The following is a 19,789-nucleotide window of genomic DNA, read 5'->3' as shown; positions in this document are numbered from 1 at the left end:
CACTATAGAGGGGTGGTCCATTAATTACGTAAGGGTTTATGGGGGGAGGGGGGGTTGAAGATTTCTTACGCGTCATACAAATTATTTTTGGTTTTCATACAAAAAATCTTACCATGGGGGGAGGGGGGGTTGAAAAACCGCTAAAATTGTCTTACGTAATTAATGGACAGCCCCAGAACATCGCAGTTATTACACACCCTTCTGATATTGACCAATTGCATTTCTGGTGCATCACGTAGATAGCGGCCGGCAGAAGAACACGGTTCTTTCGGACAAAGATAAACCCGTTCGCTCTAAATGCTCTCACTTGCGCTGTTTTTTTCATTGTTGTTTCATGAGCAATAAAGTCCGGTTCCACATGTTAACAATATGCTCGACTACATATATTTACACTTGGGGTGGCAAGGGCTACGAAGCGTTCCAGCTAGGGGCTCTATCGTCAGTCATGCACCATACTTGTAGACGAAATCCAAATTCCGACTCATGGCTTGTACTGCCAATTTGATCAAATCAACTTGAAACAATGCAAAATCTACCGTTATCGGAATAAATATTGTTTTAGGTTTGATTATCGCACCACTTTCGTTTGAGCCGTGCTTCCGATGTGAACGAGGTTGAATTTTTATCCGTGGCAACGTGCGAACAGTCAATTCGTGTTTTCAGTGCCCAAGGTGGAATCGGGATACAATATAGAGAAGAAGCATGTGGTGGTGGGATACATTGCTAACGTATGTTTGCGCGAGTGTCATCATGGCGGTTTTCTACTTTCGATGGACCCGAAGGAAGATGAATGCCAAGCTGGCCACCATGTCCGGCCCACGACGACTCCCGCTGCTCGGACATGCCCACAAATTCTACCGAGCGACACCAAGTAAGGCGGAAATTTTAACGGTGATATAAAGTGATGCTATTGGAAAAATAAGAGAATACATACATAAGATTTACAATTGAAGTGAAGTGATATTTTGAAAACGATTAGTACACTCCCGTGCAAAAGTTTGGATTCACCCCCTGGGAACATACATATGTGTTTTGTCCATATATCTATGACAATATTATTGGAACGTCTAAAAGCTGTTTTTTTTTTTAATTTTTGTCCAGCGAAATAAAAGAAGTAAAACTATTTTATGAGTGACTTACATGACGGTTCCATAACGCAATATCTTCAAGTTTTGTGCTCAATTCCTAGGATTCTCCAATCACACGTTCGATAACGAACGCAAGCGGCAGTTGCAGACTTCATAGTAAAGCCAATTTGCGTTCATCAATGCTGTTTTGGTTCATACTTTAAATGTTCTCAAAATTTCGACTCCATTTTGAAAGTTTGTTTGCTCCCTTGATTCAATTGCCATAAATTGATTTAATATAAATTTTACACAACTTTCTCAGAAGAGTTTTATAAGCAATCACTTCATTACTTACTAGCGTTGATTTTAATTCGTGCAAATAATAGATAGTCCATAATTAGCACACTTTTAATACAAATGCTAGCAACACTATTGTCATGATTGTTACAAGAACAACGCTTTTAAGGCTAAGCAGCCCGTCATTCGTTTTAACAGCCATGTTGATTTTGCAGCTCGTTCTTCTTCTTTCTGGCGTCACGTTCTAACTGGGATAAAGCCTGCTTCTCAGCTTAGTGTTCTTATGAGCACTTCCACAGTTATTAACTGAGAGCATACTATGCCAATGACCATTTTTGCATGCGTATATCGTGTGGCAGATACGATAATACGTTATGCCCTTGGAAGCCGAGAAAATTTCCAACCTGAAAAGATCCTCGACCGGTGGGATTTGAACCCATGACCCTCAGCTTGGTCTTGCTGAATAGCTGCGCGTTTACCGCTACGGCTATCTGGGCCCTGGCAGCTAGTATTTCAATGTAATAAAACTCAGTTGTCATATCTAATATTGATTCAGAAAAGTATTACTAGGTATATGTTATTGCATGCAGAAAGTATGTTGATACTTCTTCAGCTGTGTCAGTGCGAAACCAACTGGTTTTCATCAATTTGCAATTGTGGTATGAATTAGCCACAATCATCGATGACGCGTAAAAATGTCAATGATAGCCTACTTTGCCTTAAAGCCAATTTTTAGAAGCTTTAGTTTAATTAGTATCAAAGCTGATTAATTCATCTGTTTCACAAGGCTTCACATTAGTTATTTAGGCATACGCCTAAGAAACACGGTTATAATCTGATTTTCATTCATACTGTTGACTTATTCCATCCTTAATTGGTACAGCTACCCTAGCTAATGTAAGTATCAATTTGATAAAAATACATGCGTTTGTGGGTTCTTCAATTCTGTGGAACATCATCAACAACATCCATCCGAACCGAGTAAGGTCGTTGATGTCGCAACGATTTTTTAATGCTATATTGACATTAATTCTTCGAATTTTTCCGATTGAAAAGTTAATAAGACTATGTTAACTTAAAACCTTTTGTTCATACTTAAGATTTTTTTTAGACACGCCCATAATTCTTCAATACGACCTTTTAATTAATTTTATTACGCAATATTTTTAGCGTGTTACTTGGGTTATATGGATATTACATCAATTTTGTTTAGAGATGTTTTTTTTTTCGTTTTAAATATATCTGCATTCATGTAAAATGTCTGTAATTAGAAGACGTTACTTTACTTGTAAGATATCGATGATGTACTGCGTTGCTTTTTATATTTTTTTATTGCAAGTTTGAAAATATCTTGAAAGATTAAAATTACAAAATGTACTCAATTTCTTTTGACTCAGATTCATTTTTTTATAAAGTTCAATAAAACAGCCGTTTGTTATGCGACCTTCATTTTCATCTTTGTCAAAAACTGATGGTTTTCCAAGAATTAATTCATTTATTTTTCACAAAATATGTTTTTCTCGTTCGTAACTTAATAATTTATACGACCGGCCGGGTTTTTTTTCTCGATTTTCAGTAGCCCAAAATTGAACTACAATTGGATATTATTAAATCCATGAACAAAATACCGTCCATTACTTCAAACAGCTGTTTCGTACGAATTTGATGTCGACTGCTTTATTTGTAAAAACTATCAATCCTTCAATTCGATGATAACCAAGTAGCTTTAGCATGTAAAGTCTATCTAAAAGCTATTATTCAAGGTTGGTTATATTTACTGATGCTATACTTTGCAGGGCTGCTTGGGCACGTCAGGAGTTAATCATCAATATTAACCTCATTTTCCCGAGCAGCCTAGATAGCGCAGTGTCGGTAGCGGTTGTTTCAACTGGCTAAGAATTAACACTACGGACTGCCTGTTCCGGTGGTAAAAGTCCACCTCACAGGTGACCCCTAATTTATGGTGTAATGCGTACCGTGCCTAGGAATGAATGGTTAGGGGGTCTAAATAAAACCTAACCTGCAGTATTGTGCTCTTCCTGTGCTACCCGGAGCAATGGTGCAGGTGACCTTGTGTTTCTCCGAGATAATCGGCTGCTCTTCTTCAGTCTCTAGCCTGAGGCAAAATAAGGGTGGGATTATGAATATGTTGTTATTTAATTTAAATTTTCACCTATATGGTTTCGCATTATGCGTTTTACACAGTGTATTCTGTGCCTTTGGCGACTTTCAATAGATACCAATCTGTTTTTTTCGTTGCTGGTTTTTTCGTGCTGAGATTGCAAAAAGCTTAATCCTGCCTAGTTTGGGTAGTGGCTACCGTTAGGTTAGCTCAGATCAATCTTCAGCATAAAAGAACAGCAACGATTAATCTTTGCAGACCCATGCAAAATGGTACAGCCCAAGTGGCTCTAGTTCAAGAACCCTACTTTCGTAGAGGAAACTTCTATCTAGGTAACCTTGTGGACTCAGTTTTTGCTACTTTCAGCAAAATTGAAATGGCAAACTCGCGCTCCATGCCCCGCGCATGCGTGCTCGTTAATAAAGCAATCGTTGCTAAACTCATTTCTGAGTTAACTACTAGAGATGTATGTGCTGTCACAATCGATGTTTCTGTTGGTGACCTCGACAGGAAATACGTCTATTGTTCGGTATATTTACCACATGATGAACCATCCCCAACGGATGACTTCAAACGAGCTGTCGTACACTGCGTAACAAAAGGCCTTCCGCTGATTGTGGGCAGTGATGCCAATGCTCATCACATCATCTGGGGCAGCTCTGATATCAATTTGAGAGGCTCCAGTCTGATGGAATACTTAAGTAGTACAGACCTTGGATTACTTAACATAGGCAATCGCCCAACCTTCATGGTTTCTAATAAAGAAGAAGTGTTAGACATAACGCTCTGCTCGAATATAATCAGTTACGAGTTGACGAATGGCCATGTATCAGATGAGGAATCATTATCTGATCATCGCTACATCTTCTTTGAACATTCAAATGTAACTGCACAGACTTTGCGTTTTAGGATTCCCCGGTCAACAAACTGGGAGCTCTATACTGAATTGGTTGCGACCAAATTTCATGGATATTCTCCGTCCATTGAAAACGAAGTGATTTGGATGATGCCGTTAATACTACAACATCCTACATTATGGAAGCTTTTGAAGAAGCATGCCCTCTGCGATCTGTGAAAACTACAAGAGGGACCCCTTGGGGCCCAGATAGCCGTAGCGGTAAACGCGCAGCTATTCAGCATGACCATGCTGAGGGTCGTGGGTTCGAATCCTGCTGGTCGAGGATCTTTTCGTAAAGGAAATTTTCTCGATTCCCAGGGCATAGAGAGTATCTTCGTACCTGCCCACACGATACACACATGCAAAAATGGTCAATCGGCAAAGAAAGCTCTCACTTAATAACTGTGGAAGTGCTCATAAGAACACTAATCTGAGAAGCAGGCTTTGTCCCAGTTGGGACGTAACGCCAGAAAGAAGAAGAAGAAGAACCCCATGGTGGAATTCCGATCTGACTAGACTCAGGAAACAATGTAGAAGGAGTTGGAACAGACGCCATTCATCCAGCTGAAGTCGTTCAAGTCGGCTCGCAATGCTTACAAGAAGACTCTTCGTTCTGCTGAACGATCCGGCTGGAAAAAAACCTTTGTACAAATGTTTCCAGATTGAGTGAGGTCAGTCGGCTGAACAAAATCTAAGGATTTCCAAGTGAACGAAATTCGCTTACCTAATGGTGACTTTACTTCTTCTGATGAAGAAGTTTTAGAATGTTTATTCAATACACACTTCCCCGGATGTGTGGACATAGCATCTACGCATGAACCAAATGTCTTTTCGTGTAGTTACGAGTCTCTAGCCTCGGTTCGCAGTATCTTAACTACTGAATCGATTCAATGGGTATCAAAATAGTTTTACTCCTTTCAAATCTCCAGGAGCGGATGGGATTTATCCTGTTCTGCTCCAAAAGGGATTTGAATGTATCAAACATGTTTTGAAAAAGCTACTTGTAAGCAGTTTTGCTACCAGGTATATTCCTAGATCCTGGCGTGATATTACTGTAAGGTTTATCCCGAAAGGAGGACGTGCGTCGTATGAAGAAGCGGAGAATTTCAGACCAATCAATCTGACCTCTTTTCTTCTGAAATGTCTGGAATCGATCATCACATCCGTGATGTTTATTTGGCAAACATGCCTCATCATGTGAATCAACATGCTTACCAATCTGGAAAGTCCACTGTGACTCTTTTACACAAAGTTGTATACGATATCGAGAAAGCATTCGCTCAGAAGCAATCCTGCTATGCAATTTTCTTGGATATTGAGGGTGCCTTTGATAACGTGTTTGGATTCATCAAATGCTCAAAAACCGACATCTCTTCTCGACATTGCGTCAAGCAGCGATTCGAAAATTGAGTGTTTGCGGATGCCCCCAAAGGGGAGTCTTGTCACCACTTTTGTGGAATCTCGTAGCAGATACGCTATTGAAGCAACTCAATAATCGCGGTTTTCCAACTTATGGATTTGCCGACGACTATCTAGCTTTGGTAGTTGGTATGTGCATAAGAACCCTATTCGACCTGATGCAAAGTGCTCTTCAGGTAGTCGAGAGTTGGTGTCGCCAATATGGCCTTTCGGTTAACCCGAATAAAACATCTATTGTTTTTTTTAGGGAAAGACGAAACCGCGATGGAATTCGACCTTTAAGTCTTTTTGGCACTGATATTAATGTAATCGATCAGGTAAAGTATGTCGGAGTCGTTCTAGATTCTAAACTTCCATGGACACGTCACATTGATTTCAGAGTCAAAAAAGCTTGCATGCCGTCGTACCTTTGATAAAACTGGGGGCCTCAAACCCAAGTGTATCAAATATATTTACACAACAGTTGTTCGACCAATATTGGCATATGGACGTCTGGCTATTTGGAAAGAAGTATATCAAACAATATAGTATGTTACACTGATGGCTTCCTTCTTGAAGGTAGAGCTGGTGCAGGAGTATTTTCTCGTGAGCTAAGGCTGAATCAGTTTTACTCACTTGGTAGAAACTGCACCGTTTTTCAGGCGGAAATATTTGCTTTTATGTGTGGAGTGCAATCGGCACATCGGCACACTTACATCATGTGTCATTCAGGGGTGAAGCTTCAGATAAATTCTTGGGCGGCATCTCCAAGGGTGGCGCAGTATTAAGGTGCAAGAAAAAATTGCTCAAAAGTCATAACTGAAAAAGCAGTTTTCTCCTTTTAAAACAATAAATTGATAATAAATGGCAAATAAAAGAGCTGTGTGTTTTTATTTTCTTCGATTTGTCTATTTAAAAAGAGAAAACTGCTTTTTCAGTTTTGACTTTTGCACCATTTTTACTTGGGCCTTAAACAAATCTGTCAAAGCAGAATTGCAGTCACTTGGTCAGAGCGTTGACAGGCCACTGCCGACTCAACTATCACATGACAAATATTCAGCGTGCTGATTCATTTGTGTGTGATAGTTGTGACTCCGATTATGGAACTTCGTATCATCTGATATGTAACTGTCCAGTTTTTACGCAAATGCGATTCCAATTACTTGATAAACACTTATTAAGTGAAACTGAATTCAGAAACCTGAAACTTCAGGATATTCTGTTATTCTTAACGCTGTGGTAATAAGCTATAAGCTCTCTTTACGCTCATGCGTTTTGCAGTGCCCTTTTTAGGGCTATTCCCTCTTCAAAGGGACCTCTCCCCCCTATTTTCTCCCATCTTCACCTTCCCTTTCCTCTCCCATCGGGTAGATGATGAAATAGGCTCAAATATGGCGATGGCACAAATTTCCCAAATGGCGAGGAACGTGCCTTTGGAGCCGGCCTTCTGATACCTGGTACCTAATACTTTGCATGGAACGGTGCCAGATGCATTTTAATTTTCCAAAAATATTGACGTTTAACAGCACTGGCTTCGAGAGGTTAGAATTTCACATTGATCTTACACTTCATCGTGTTTTATAACTCTGCTTAAATTCTAATTCCAACCGAATTGGAAAGGTAAATTTGTTTTCTGATTTAGGTCTCCTTTTAAATCTATGTATTTCATTCGAGATCTATGCGATTAGGACCTTCCTTAACCGAGTGGTTAGAGTCGTGCACTCTTTTCTTATAAAAGTGAAATTCGGTATCGAAGAAAGTTGATCAATCGATTTTGGACAATTTTCAGGTTTTGATCTACCGTAAAACGGGGTAACTTTGATAATGCGGGTAGCTTTGATAGTGCGAGACCCACAACATATCAAACGAAATCACAAAGTTTCTGTTAATCAGTTAAGCGAAACGAATGCAAAAGTAAAGAGTATTAGTAATAGAGTTACATATTTCTCAGGAGCACATAAATGTACTGACGAGCCTCCCACCAAACCGTCTCTCAGCTCATCGGAATCCTAGTGTGCTGCGTTAGACGGAGGCTCACAAAAATTCTAAAAGCGCGCGCAAGGCGATGTGCTCCCGGGGAGACTCGTCTCATGCGCTGCTCGGCGCTACGGCTCGCCATCGGTACCGTAATTTCGGGTGAAATTGATCATTTTTCACGGTTTTTCTTGTCCGTTTTCTATAATGTTGACAATGCCAAACAATTGAATGCAGGAAAACAAGTACGAAGGTGAGTCTCGTTGACTCATGTACCGACATTTTCTTACAAATGTCATTTTAGTGCTAAGAAATATCTCTAAAATAAAAAATCGGGGAATCTCATTTCGGGGTGAAATTGATCACTTGTCAATGCGATTATTGTTAGTTTTCAAACCAACTCTATATCATAAATTTGAGGTCCCTGAATCCGAATATGCTTGCTAAAATCTTAACAAAACAATAATTATAGAAGTAATGAATAGTTAAATTTCAAGTATTACGCGAAAAACGCCTAAATGTATGCAATTTCCTAGGGAATTTCTCGATATCTAACAGAAATTCAATTATTTTCACCAAATGACCAAATTGGTACGAGTTTTGAATATGAAATCTGGTTTAGGGATATATCTCAAGCATCCTCACAAACTTTCAGGTTTTATACCATGTTCATATCATTGTTTAGAACTAGAAGTTTATGAATGTTTGTCAATATTGCACCGCACATGATTTTGGAATTTTACATTATTTTCATAGAAATAAATATTTTTTAACGCAAAAAACTTAACAACACACAATTCAACAATAGTTACGACAAACAACGTTCATTCACTGCAGGTAAAATTGATATTTGTGCTCCATTAGGAAGAAATAAAATCGAGTGACACGGTGATCAATTTCACCCTACTGATCAATTTCACCCGAATTTACGGTATATAAGTTGTGAAACAACTGCTTAGTAACGAATAGCCTCTAAAACTATTTTCGCCTCATTATGCAGGTGTCTAGATGGCCTACATGATATGGTCGAAGATTCGCGATCCAAGAGTTACAACTTCGATCCTCGTTGAAAACTTTTGTAATCACTTCAATTATTGCACTGAATTTTAAACAGCACATGTGATGGAGCGCATGAGACCGCAGTGAGACTCATCTCAAGAAAAATGAGGCGCACCAAAAAAGGTCTCACAATGTACAGCGCGCCCGTGCGCTTGTAAGCAATGAGGCTCCTGCACCTAAGGCTACAGTACGTGCACAGTAGCTCTAATTAGTAATGCACTTCATGTCAAAGCTATTTTCGTTGGAATCAAGTACATTTTAGAATTTATACGCAAATATTAAAAATTTATAAGATTTTAGCATTTTTGAAATGCTCACAAACAATCTGTTCTACGATCACTAATTGATGGAGTCATAATGAGTTCGTCGCTTATCCTTGACAGCCTAGTTATAGTAGAACATGAATTAGGTCTCAAATCTCTTAGCGAAAACTATTTTTACAAACTGGGACCATTTTTGTAATCTAAATCAGAAATTTCCATAAAGCGTTAAACGCCTAGAGGTATGCAACACCCTATAAATGTTCCGTAATTGATTCAATTTTGTTTGATTTATACCATGCCCACACAGTTACGGATCACCCACAGTGACGGATCACTTTGGCGTTCAACATCGGATAACTCGCTCAAAACATAAACGTTGACGTAAAACATATTTTTCCCATGTTATACTATTTGTCTTCTACCATTTGTAATGTTAAGCACAACATTCAACCGCTAAATAACGGTGTATTTGACAAATGTTTAGTTGGTAGCACACAGCTATCATTATATGGTCGTTTCCTGTAAGAAGTGCCGTCAGCATTCATAAGCTCCCACAGGTGGTAAAATTCAAATGTTATAGCATGTTTTATGCTCGTTCGCTTCGATTTAGTATGAATTCATCTTTGGAATACATTTTACTTGAATTTTTATTCTAAATACCGAATATTAGCACTTCTAACTAGTGATCCATAATATGGACCAGGTAATGATTGTATACCACGGTTATGGATCACTTCCAAAGAATGTAGATTTCTGCTATTTTATGCACTGAATTCGACATTTTCAGATAATAGCACTAAGGATTAAACTAATAAAACATCAAGGTTTGTAAATTTCATATTTTAGCAGACAAAAATGGGTGGAAAACTTGGTGTGGAGCGCAAACAGTTCATGTCTCAGTTACTACAATGCAGTATCGCAATAAAAAGGGCATTTTACCCTTGTTTCCAGCTCTTACACTACTATTTTTGGCAGTAATATATGACACATTGTTAACATTCGCCATACCATGCAATACAGATGCATTGAGTTGAAAATCTCTTGATTTTGCGCACTGATCCGTAATATGTGACAATTTGATCCATAATATGAAAATTGATCCATAATATGGTTTTCAGGAACCGATACAATGTTTACTTTTTATGCAATCCTATGTAAATATTACACTCAAAACACTTTACTAACCGAAGTTCCAATTTGAAACGATTCGATTCGTGCTTTTAAATTACAATTTAACGTTTTCCATGTGGTTTTATTGAATTTTATAGGTTGGACTCCACACTATTTGATCCATAACTGTGGGGTCATGGTACTCCATTATCAAAGTTACCCCAAAACAGAAAACCGACTTTCGATTATATGAAAAATTATATATCCATTCAGAACCAATCTTTTGGAAATTCATCAACTGTAATCGATTGTTAGGATACCAGTACTTGTTTTAAAAATATAAACTATAATTCAATGTTTTGACGCAGGACTTGACATACCGTAAATTCGGGTGAAATTGATCAGTAGGGTGAAATTGATCACCGTGTCACTCGATTTTATTTCTTCCTAATGGAGCACAAATATCAATTTTACCTGCAGTGAATGAACGTTGTTTGTCGTAACTATTGTTGAATTGTGTGTTGTTAAGTTTTTTGCGTTAAAAAATATTTATTTCTATGAAAATAATGTAAAATTCCAAAATCATGTGCGGTGCAATATTGACAAACATTCATAAACTTCTAGTTCTAAACAATGATATGAACATGGTATAAACCTGAAAGTTTGTGAGGATGCTTGAGATATATCCCTAAACCAGATTTCATATTCAAAACTCGTACCAATTTGGTCATTTGGTGAAAATAATTGAATTTCTGTTAGATATCGAGAAATTCCCTAGGAAATTGCATACATTTAGGCGTTTTTCGCGTAATACTTGAAATTTAACTATTCATTACTTCTATAATTATTGTTTTGTTAAGATTTTAGCAAGCATATTCGGATTCAGGGACCTCAAATTTATGATATAGAGTTGGTTTGAAAACTAACAATAATCGCATTGACAAGTGATCAATTTCACCCCGAAATGAGATTCCCCGATTTTTTATTTTAGAGATATTTCTTAGCACTAAAATGACATTTGTAAGAAAATGTCGGTACATGAGTCAACGAGACTCACCTTCGTACTTGTTTTCCTGCATTCAATTGTTTGGCATTGTCAACATTATAGAAAACGGACAAGAAAAACCGTGAAAAATGATCAATTTCACCCGAAATTACGGTACTGGCAAACCTTGGAAGCTGTTGTTCGGCGAGACCCTTCTGGTTGGGCTCGAGTAGTGATCCCTTCTGGGTCGCTTCTACCTTTTTAGTGTTGCCCCTCTGGCACAACCCTTTTCGAGGCACCATTCTGGTGTTCTCTAATCCGACAAAGTGTTGAACTAGCGTCAGTTAAAAAAACACTCTAATAAAGACAAAAAAAATAATTCTTTGAAACAGCAGACATAAATATTCAAGTTTTCTTCGAAAAAACTATCAAAGTTACCCCGTTTTACGGTACCTCTGTATGAAAGTGCGCCACTATAATTGATCCACAAATATTATCGTAACAAGCTTTGTTAAATTACGTAAATCCTTTACGAATTCTACCTCTCATGAGATGGAGCCGAGGCCCCCCTCGAATCATATGGCTATTTAGGCCTATACTGCTGGTGGAGGGGTTACCCAATTAAGGTGCAAGAAAAAATGGCACAAAAGTCAGAACTGAAAAAGCAGTTTTCTCTTTTTAAATAGACAAATCGAAGGAAATAAAAACACACAGCTCTTTTATTTGCCAAATAAAAAGGCTTTGTGTTTTTCTTTTAATCATTTTGTAGTTTTATTGCTGTGTGCGTTTGAAATGCAAATATCAAATGCGGGAACACCAAACGCGATAAGATTTTCCACAAGAAATGCGATGTCAAAGATACATTTTTCTTGCTAGGTCGGCGGTGATTTGTATGATCGTTGCTAGGGGTCCTTTGATTGTTTTGTGTTACCGCATTTGGAGGACGTTTAGTGAAGATTTGCACCTCAAAGGCAAACAGCAATAAATGGAGAAATAGTTATTTATGCAACAAGTTCCAAAATGATGATTTTTTCAGCACGAGTCGTACATTTATCCGACGAGGCTTGCCGAGTTGGATAAATACGACGAGTGCTGAAAAAATCGAGTTTTGGAACGCGTTGCATACAACATTTTTTGCAATTACGAAAAATACCGTTTGAGTTAGATCATTTTAAAGAACACAAGAGAATCCACATGGCACCATGAATTACAGCGACTCGATATTTTTCAATCAGGTAGGCTGTGATGCAGTAGTATGACCAAAGATATGACAGTCCCAAATTTTCACGCATCACTCGAAATTAAACTGATCTACGTAGATTTTAAATTCGTGAACGGACAAGGTATGATGCCGCATGAAATATTATTCTGTGTTGTACAGTTATTTCTCATGTGCCAATCTTCCTACACAAACCGTGTAGGAACGTGCTGATCATTTTGGGACCAATTCAACTACTGCACTACTTTCATTAGACAAATCGCCCCATAAAGCTCCCGTCTGTTTTGTTGTGAATCTACACATTCTACTAGCTCCTATAGGTACATCCTATTTCAACTCAGAATCCCCCACAATAAACTAGCTTCTGATTATAAATCCAAATCTACAATTCGAATCCGACTCAATTCAGTTCATCATTGAGAACAATTGAATAAATGACGTATGGATGCAATTTGACGTCATTTAGATTACTCCCAAAACAATACTGAAAAGTGCTACTTTTCGATACTGATATTAGTGCTGAAAAGTAGCACTTTTCAGCACTGTTTTTTTGGTAGGAAAAGTAGGCCGTTATGTTGTCAATTCTCTTGATAAAAAGTAGGCTGATTTGCAACGGAATTGCAAAAACTGCTTTTTCAGTTCTGACTTTTGTGCCATTTTTTCCTGCACCTTAAGCTGAAGATTCAATGTAGTCAATGACAAATCACAATTACAAACCAAAAATCTTTATTTTAGTTCACGAATTTTTGTACGGCTCACGCACTACGAAGCATAACGGAGCCAATTGCATCATGCTTTTATATGTGACAAAATATATTTCTCTGTTTCAAAAAGCGTGGTAGAAAATATTGCCATTTGTACATCTCCGATGAAATTTTCAGTCCGGTTTCAATCTTTTTGGTCTTGTTTTGCTCTATTTCACATTTTGTAATAATTGATATTCTTGATAAGTGAGGTGAATAAACGAAAAATCAAAAGAAATAAATCAGTAGCAGCTAGAAGACTGTTATGAAAAGTAAATAATAATCGCTTTTATTTTGCTACATGATACTTAAACCAGTAGCATTTGAAACGATTAATTATATATGTCTGTCTTAACTATCAAAAGCTTGCTAGTTTAGCTCACAATCCATAGAAGCGGTATGTTTGGCATATTTCATACTTGTTAAAAGTAAATTGTTCGAGATTCTATAAATAAGCATTCTACATTATACTATCGTGGTTATTTTGGATTTAGTTTTATCTCTAGTTTGGGCTTCCACACTTATTTTCCATTTGGAATTGTCTGTGATGAACAATAAACGGATAAGTTAGTGTATGTGATCTTGTCAATCCGTTTTTCTCTTATAATTAAAATATTTCTGAGTAAATAATTTCTGTTCGCATGCATGCATATCAACGAAAAAAAATTTTGGTCATATTGGCGCTTGTGTCGACATGGGTAAGATTTTCAAAGATTTATGGATCTATTAAAATAATTATTGGAAAATTTACAAAACGGAACCCTGCAAAACTTCCCACAAGATTTTCTAGAAGAAATCCATGGAAAACCTCAAGTGGAACTCTTGGAGAAATGACAGGAATAATTTCGGCAGAATTTTGTGGTTTTTAATCTAAAATAAATTTTCATATAAAAGAATCCATGGAGAATCTACCGTAAAATGGGGTGTTAAGGACTCGTGGGGTTTTAAGGGATTGAACTTCTCCATCAAGTTTGACAAGTCACAAAAACGTCGAAAGCCAATATATCAGTCATTTGAAATGTTTGATTTGTTCGGAGGATTGTGAACTGCAGTATGTGATAGGGAATGTCTAATGAAATAAAATATTGTGGAGTCTAGATATTGAAAAGAATTCAAGAATTGTTTGTTCAAATTTTATGGGCTAAATACATTTAACTACAAAACTATAAAACAATATTAAGAAAAATATGTGAGTAACTTAGAAGATAAGTATTTTCAATTGAGATCACAATGCAGGCAACATATTTTGAAAATTTTATCTAGATTTCGACTTTCAATATTTTTTTATGGAAAAAGTCTGTTTTTGAAAATACGTGGGGTGTTAAGGGATTATCTTTTCTACTTTTTACAAGTAACTAAACTCATTCGATTTATACTGTAATATATTCCAATATACTTTTGCCTTACTCCGTGAGGTAGAACTGCATTGTAAAAGTTAGGGACTTTTTTTTGTTTGTTACTGAATATCTCCAAAAATGTCTTATCTCAAAAATTGGTTAAACTGGTTGGAAAATCTTGTTAACAACGTATTAAAGTAAACAAAGGATTTTTCTAGATATTATTTCAAAAACTTGTTCGAACATACTGGTAAAATGTTTGGGAAGTTAGAATGATTCTTTTATTTTTAAATGCAAGATAGTTTTGCAGCCGTTGTTTCTTTTAGTGGTAATCCTATGAAGTGATAAACAATAATAATATTTTGTCATTTCTCAGTGTCTATAAATGAAAAGTTGCGCGAAGAGTTAAACCAAATCTATCGAGCTTTCAAACTGTCCAGCTCCAGCAGATCATCAAAACAAATAGAGGCTTTTTTCGAAGACGAAGGAGAACAATCATTCAAAGAAGCCTCTTTGCGTAACTCTCTGTACATAGACTCTGTCCTTTCTGAGCTCTTTTTGAGAAACTTCGCGGCCTCGTCGGGCACTTAACGTGTTATATAGTTAGCGTTAGATTTTCGCTCCATACTGGAACATTTTTCTTCTTAAGTATTTTTTCGACCATGCCACTGGGTGTTGCATGCAAATACTTTGTTTAGTTTTGATAGTTCCCATCTGTGGAATAATTGTAAAAAAGATCGTTTTCAGTCATTTAGCTGCACAGACTGTAACTTAAAACTAGATAATGGACAAGCATGTTCCAGTGGCACAACCGAGAAGCATTCCTGACGTAAAGTTTCAATGGCTGAAGCGGGAATCGAACCCACACTCCATGATACGATGCGCTTGAATGCCTGGTAACTAACCGCACGTAAACGAGGCCAAACAAAAATTAATTGTAATTGAAATTGTTGAAGGATTGGCACGACTATAAGGATACATGAATTGCCATAAGAGCTTCTATCCTAGAAAAAATCTTTGTTAATTTTGCTGGAACAAATTATGTAGAAATATCAATCAATTGCAAGGAATCTTAGGGTAACAACTAAAGAAATATATACAAACATTTTTGAAAGACTCCTACTCTTCTTCTTCTTCTTGGCATTAACGTCCCTACTGGGACAGAGCCGGCTACTCAGCGTAGTGTTCTTATGAGCACTTCTACAGTTATTAACTGAGAGATTTCTTTGTCTAAATTGCCATTTTCGCATTCGTATATCGTGTGGCAGGTACGATGATACTCTATGCCCAGGAAAGTCAAGGAAATTTCCATTACAAAAAGATCTTGAACCGACCGGGAATCGAACCCAGACACCTTCAGCAAGGCTTTGCTTTGTAGCCGTGGACTCTAACCGCTCGGCTAAGAAAGGCCCCAATTCTTCTATAATGTCGAAATAAACGCTTCCTTTATCAATGTACTGGATGCAGTAAGGGTCCCCACATATTATAAATTTAGGTTCTCTCCGAACCTAGCTTTCCTTGCCAGTATGCATTCTAGTTTGTTAAAAACTTACATACCACTGTGTTTTCCTATAAATATCAAACAAAGGATTTAAATTCAAAGCGGGTGCTACGACTATTTTAAAATTTTGCCCAACCATGCAGTAAAACAAGAGAAATTGACTGGTAAACACAGAATTGGAGGAGATTTTTCTGAAAATAACGTTATGGGGAGCATCGTGTCACATTTGTGGACTATCTCACGTTATCTAGAATATGCTTGATTTTATCAACGATCAATAGAGTAATGTATCATAGTAGGAAGTCTTTACATTGGGCTTGGTATACTCCAGTAGTATGTAAATCGTTCCAACCTCATGCGACATGACAAATTTCACGCAAATGATAACAAAATAGCATAATTTCTTTTATGGCTCACTGCGCTGCAAAGCGGGAACTTGGGGCCCACAACTTCGGTTGGTTCACCTCGTAACTTGTTCTTCGATGCTGGAGTTTAATATTTGCCATCATTGATTGCATCACTTTCATTTGAGTCGCGCTTTCGATGCGAACTGGTTTAGTTTGGGTTTTTCCGCAGTAAGGACAGTTTTCAGTTTGCAGTGCATTCTTGAAACCAGGAAACTGTGAAGAATGTTGTGTTGGGTTACGATGCTGACGTATATCTGTGCTAGTGTTATTTTGGCGGTTTTCTGCTTACGAAGCACCCGAAGGAAGATGGATTGCAAATTGGCTTCCATGTCCGGTCCACGAAGGCTGCCATTGCTGGGACATGCTCAAAACTTTTACAAATCGACACCAAGTACGGATGTGATAATGAAATGAGAAGGAAAAGTGTTTGAGTTGATTAGGAAGTGTCTATAATCAATTACTATGAAAAGAACAATTAAGCAAGGGCTAAAATTCTTCTTTTAAAGATTATGTGTTCTAGAACTACAAATGACAATCATTTCAAATTTAAATCTTTTCAGAGGCTATCGCTGGCACGCTCAAATACTTCAGTGAATTTCCATCGCCAGTGTGCATACACATGGGACCTCTACCGCATGTTGCCATCTTCGATCCCGAACAGCTCCAGGTGGTTCTGCATTCGCAGAACTGCCTTGACAAGTCCGTCCAGTACTCATTCCTTCGGGTTTCGGAAACTTTAATTAGTGCGCCAGGTAAGGACAGAAGTTAACTCCAACGATTACGGATAATCAACTAGCATCCGTCTCCAGGTCACCTTTGGAAAGGGCAACGCAAGGCATTGAATCCTTCGTTTGGTCCGGCCATTCTAACAACTTTTGCCGACATCTTCAACAACAAATGTGCCATTCTGACGAAACGACTGGAGGAGTACGCGGGGAAGCCGGAGCGTAACTTTTATCGGGACATTTCCAAGTGCACTCTGGATCAAATCTATGGTAGGTCGACCGGGACTTATTTAGAATACAGTCAACTCTTCATAACTCGTAGGTGTGCGTCATGTCATTCTAGAATGTCGAAAACTTGATAAAGAACGACAAGAAAACGGCATCGACACTACAAGTCTACGAAGTGCATTCGCAAACAATTAAGAAAAAGATAAAAATCTTTTAAAATTCTTGCATGACACTAAGTTATACAAGCAATTGTAACAAGAATTGAATGATACAGTTGAATAGTAAATTTTAAACCAACGGCGACAATAATGCACCCTTCTGGTGTAAAGTGTCGTAATTACACAAACAAACATAACTCGATATTGAAGGGACCATCGAGTTAGGGAGGTATCGAGTTATAGAACACAAAATCAGTGCAAATGTAATGCAAGGAAAAATCGCCGTAGCCATGAAAACCAATTTTTACCATGGTTCTCTAAGGGGCGGTCCATTAATTACGTAAGGGATTATGGGGGGAGGGGGGGGTTGAGATTTCTTACGCGCCATACAAATTATTTGTAATTTTCATACAAAAAATCTTACCATGGGGGGAGGGGGGTCGAAAAACCGCCAAAATTGTCTTACGTAATTAATGGACCGCCCCTTACTAACTCGATAACGAAATACTAAATAACGAGTAAAGCAGAGTTGACTGTATTTAAAATAAATGAGTAACAAAATCATAATAGAACGAATAATTTCATATGTATAAATTTCTGCGGTTTAAGTGCCCGATACTGGAGGATTTGTCCCTATCAAAGGAAAATAAAGCTTCACCATCCATTATTTTTAGTTTTCTAATTACCTCTATGAAATGTTTCAATTTTTTGCTGATTTACTGTAAAGCTTTTTTTGGAATTTTGGAATCCCTATACTAGATATTTTACTATCATATAGGTAGGTTTTTCATATATACTGCTCATATATTTACAGCAACGGCCTTCGGCTGCGATTTCAACATGCAGACCTCGCTGGACGGCGAACGCTCCCTAGATCTGCAAGAAGCGTACATGAAAGTCATGGCAAGCAGATTTTTCTCGGTTTGGAAATATCCTGAGTTCATCTACCGATGGACCGCAGGCTATAAGAAAGAGCTGGAGCTACGACGAATCTATCACGAAACGATTACGTGCAAAGTTGTCCAACAGGTGAGCGTTGAGGAGAAACTTCACACAAAGGAAGATATGGACTTCAAAACCGAAGAAACGGGAAAAAGAATTCCGGAAAACTTCATCGAGTGCTTGGTGAAGTACTTGCGTGCGGAAGGCGAAACGTCGAAGGACGCTGTTTATCCGCACATCGATATGACTGTCTTCGCTGGGAATGACACATCGGCGAAAACCATTTGTTCCATACTGCTCATGTTGGCGATGCACCCAGAAGTGCAAGAACGTTGCTATCAAGAACTGATGGAAGTTTGCCCGGAAAAGGATCAACATATATCCTACAAAGATGCAGCTAACCTCACGTACTTGGAAATGGTGTGCAAGGAAACTATGAGATTGCTACCAGCCGTGCCCTTCATGGCACGGATAACATCTGGAGACATCGTACTTAATGGTAAGGATTTCTTTTCAACCAAAATTTTGCAGAACTTAATCATATAAAATTTATTCTTAGATCAACACACCATTCCCGCCAACTGCACAATAATTATGGGCATCTTTCAAATCCATCGTGACCCGCGGATATGGGGCCCCAATGCGGATAACTTCGATCCGGACAACTTCCTGCCGGACAACGTGGCCAAACGTCATCCCTATTCCTACATTCCATTCAGTGCAGGTCCCCGAAACTGCATCGGCACACGGTACGCGTACCTTTCGTCGAAAATCATGGTCGGCAGCATATTGAGGAAGTACCGCCTGAAAACGTCGCTCACCATGGACAAACTGAGAATCTCGTGCGGTTTGTTGCTGCACATTTCCAACGGGTGCCAAATGGCGATCGAACATCGGTAGCACTGGATTGTTTGTTGTTTTATTATAAATTCAGTTGAAACTTTGTTTGTTTGATTTTGATTGAAGACTTCCTTAAAACTTCTGTAGAAACTCAAGAACTTCCTCATGTCAACTGCAGGAAACACTGACTGAACTACGAGAATTTCCTAATTTTTGAATACTTTCCCCGATCAGTGTCTGTGTAGCAATAGCCGATAAGCTAAGAACAAATATGTGTATAAAATTGAATAATAAAGCCAGCGTTATAAGATATTTTAAGTCATCTGAAATGTTTTTTAACTTTGCTTTACAATAGTATATAAAAATTAAAAAAAATTTACAGCGCTGACCCGATTTTGTCAGCCCCCGATTTTGTCTGCCAACGATTTTGTCTACCCCCGATTTTGTCAGCTTTTTTTTTTTTTTTTTTTTTTTTTTTTTTTTTTTTTTTTTTTTTTTTTTTTTTTTTTTTTTTTT

General features: G+C 37.9%; 1 protein-coding gene across 1 annotated transcript; it reads left to right on the top strand.

Annotated features, from left to right (window-relative positions):
• The first annotated feature begins 240 nt into the window (after positions 1-240).
• On the top strand, positions 241-19,507 carry LOC5575361 (cytochrome P450 4C1). Its single transcript, XM_021853660.1, has 5 exons — positions 241-871; positions 16,941-17,132; positions 17,190-17,375; positions 18,306-18,932; positions 18,993-19,507. The coding sequence occupies exons 1-5, from the start codon at positions 703-705 to the stop codon at positions 19,331-19,333; spliced, it is 1,515 nt and encodes a 504-aa protein (XP_021709352.1). The 5' UTR covers positions 241-702; the 3' UTR covers positions 19,334-19,507.
• Positions 19,508-19,789: the final 282 nt, after the last annotated feature.

This window comes from Aedes aegypti, chromosome 3 (assembly GCF_002204515.2).
Source record: "Aedes aegypti strain LVP_AGWG chromosome 3, AaegL5.0 Primary Assembly, whole genome shotgun sequence".
Taxonomy (NCBI): Eukaryota; Metazoa; Arthropoda; class Insecta; order Diptera; family Culicidae; genus Aedes; species Aedes aegypti.
This window is presented reverse-complemented; position numbering and strand designations above follow the sequence as displayed.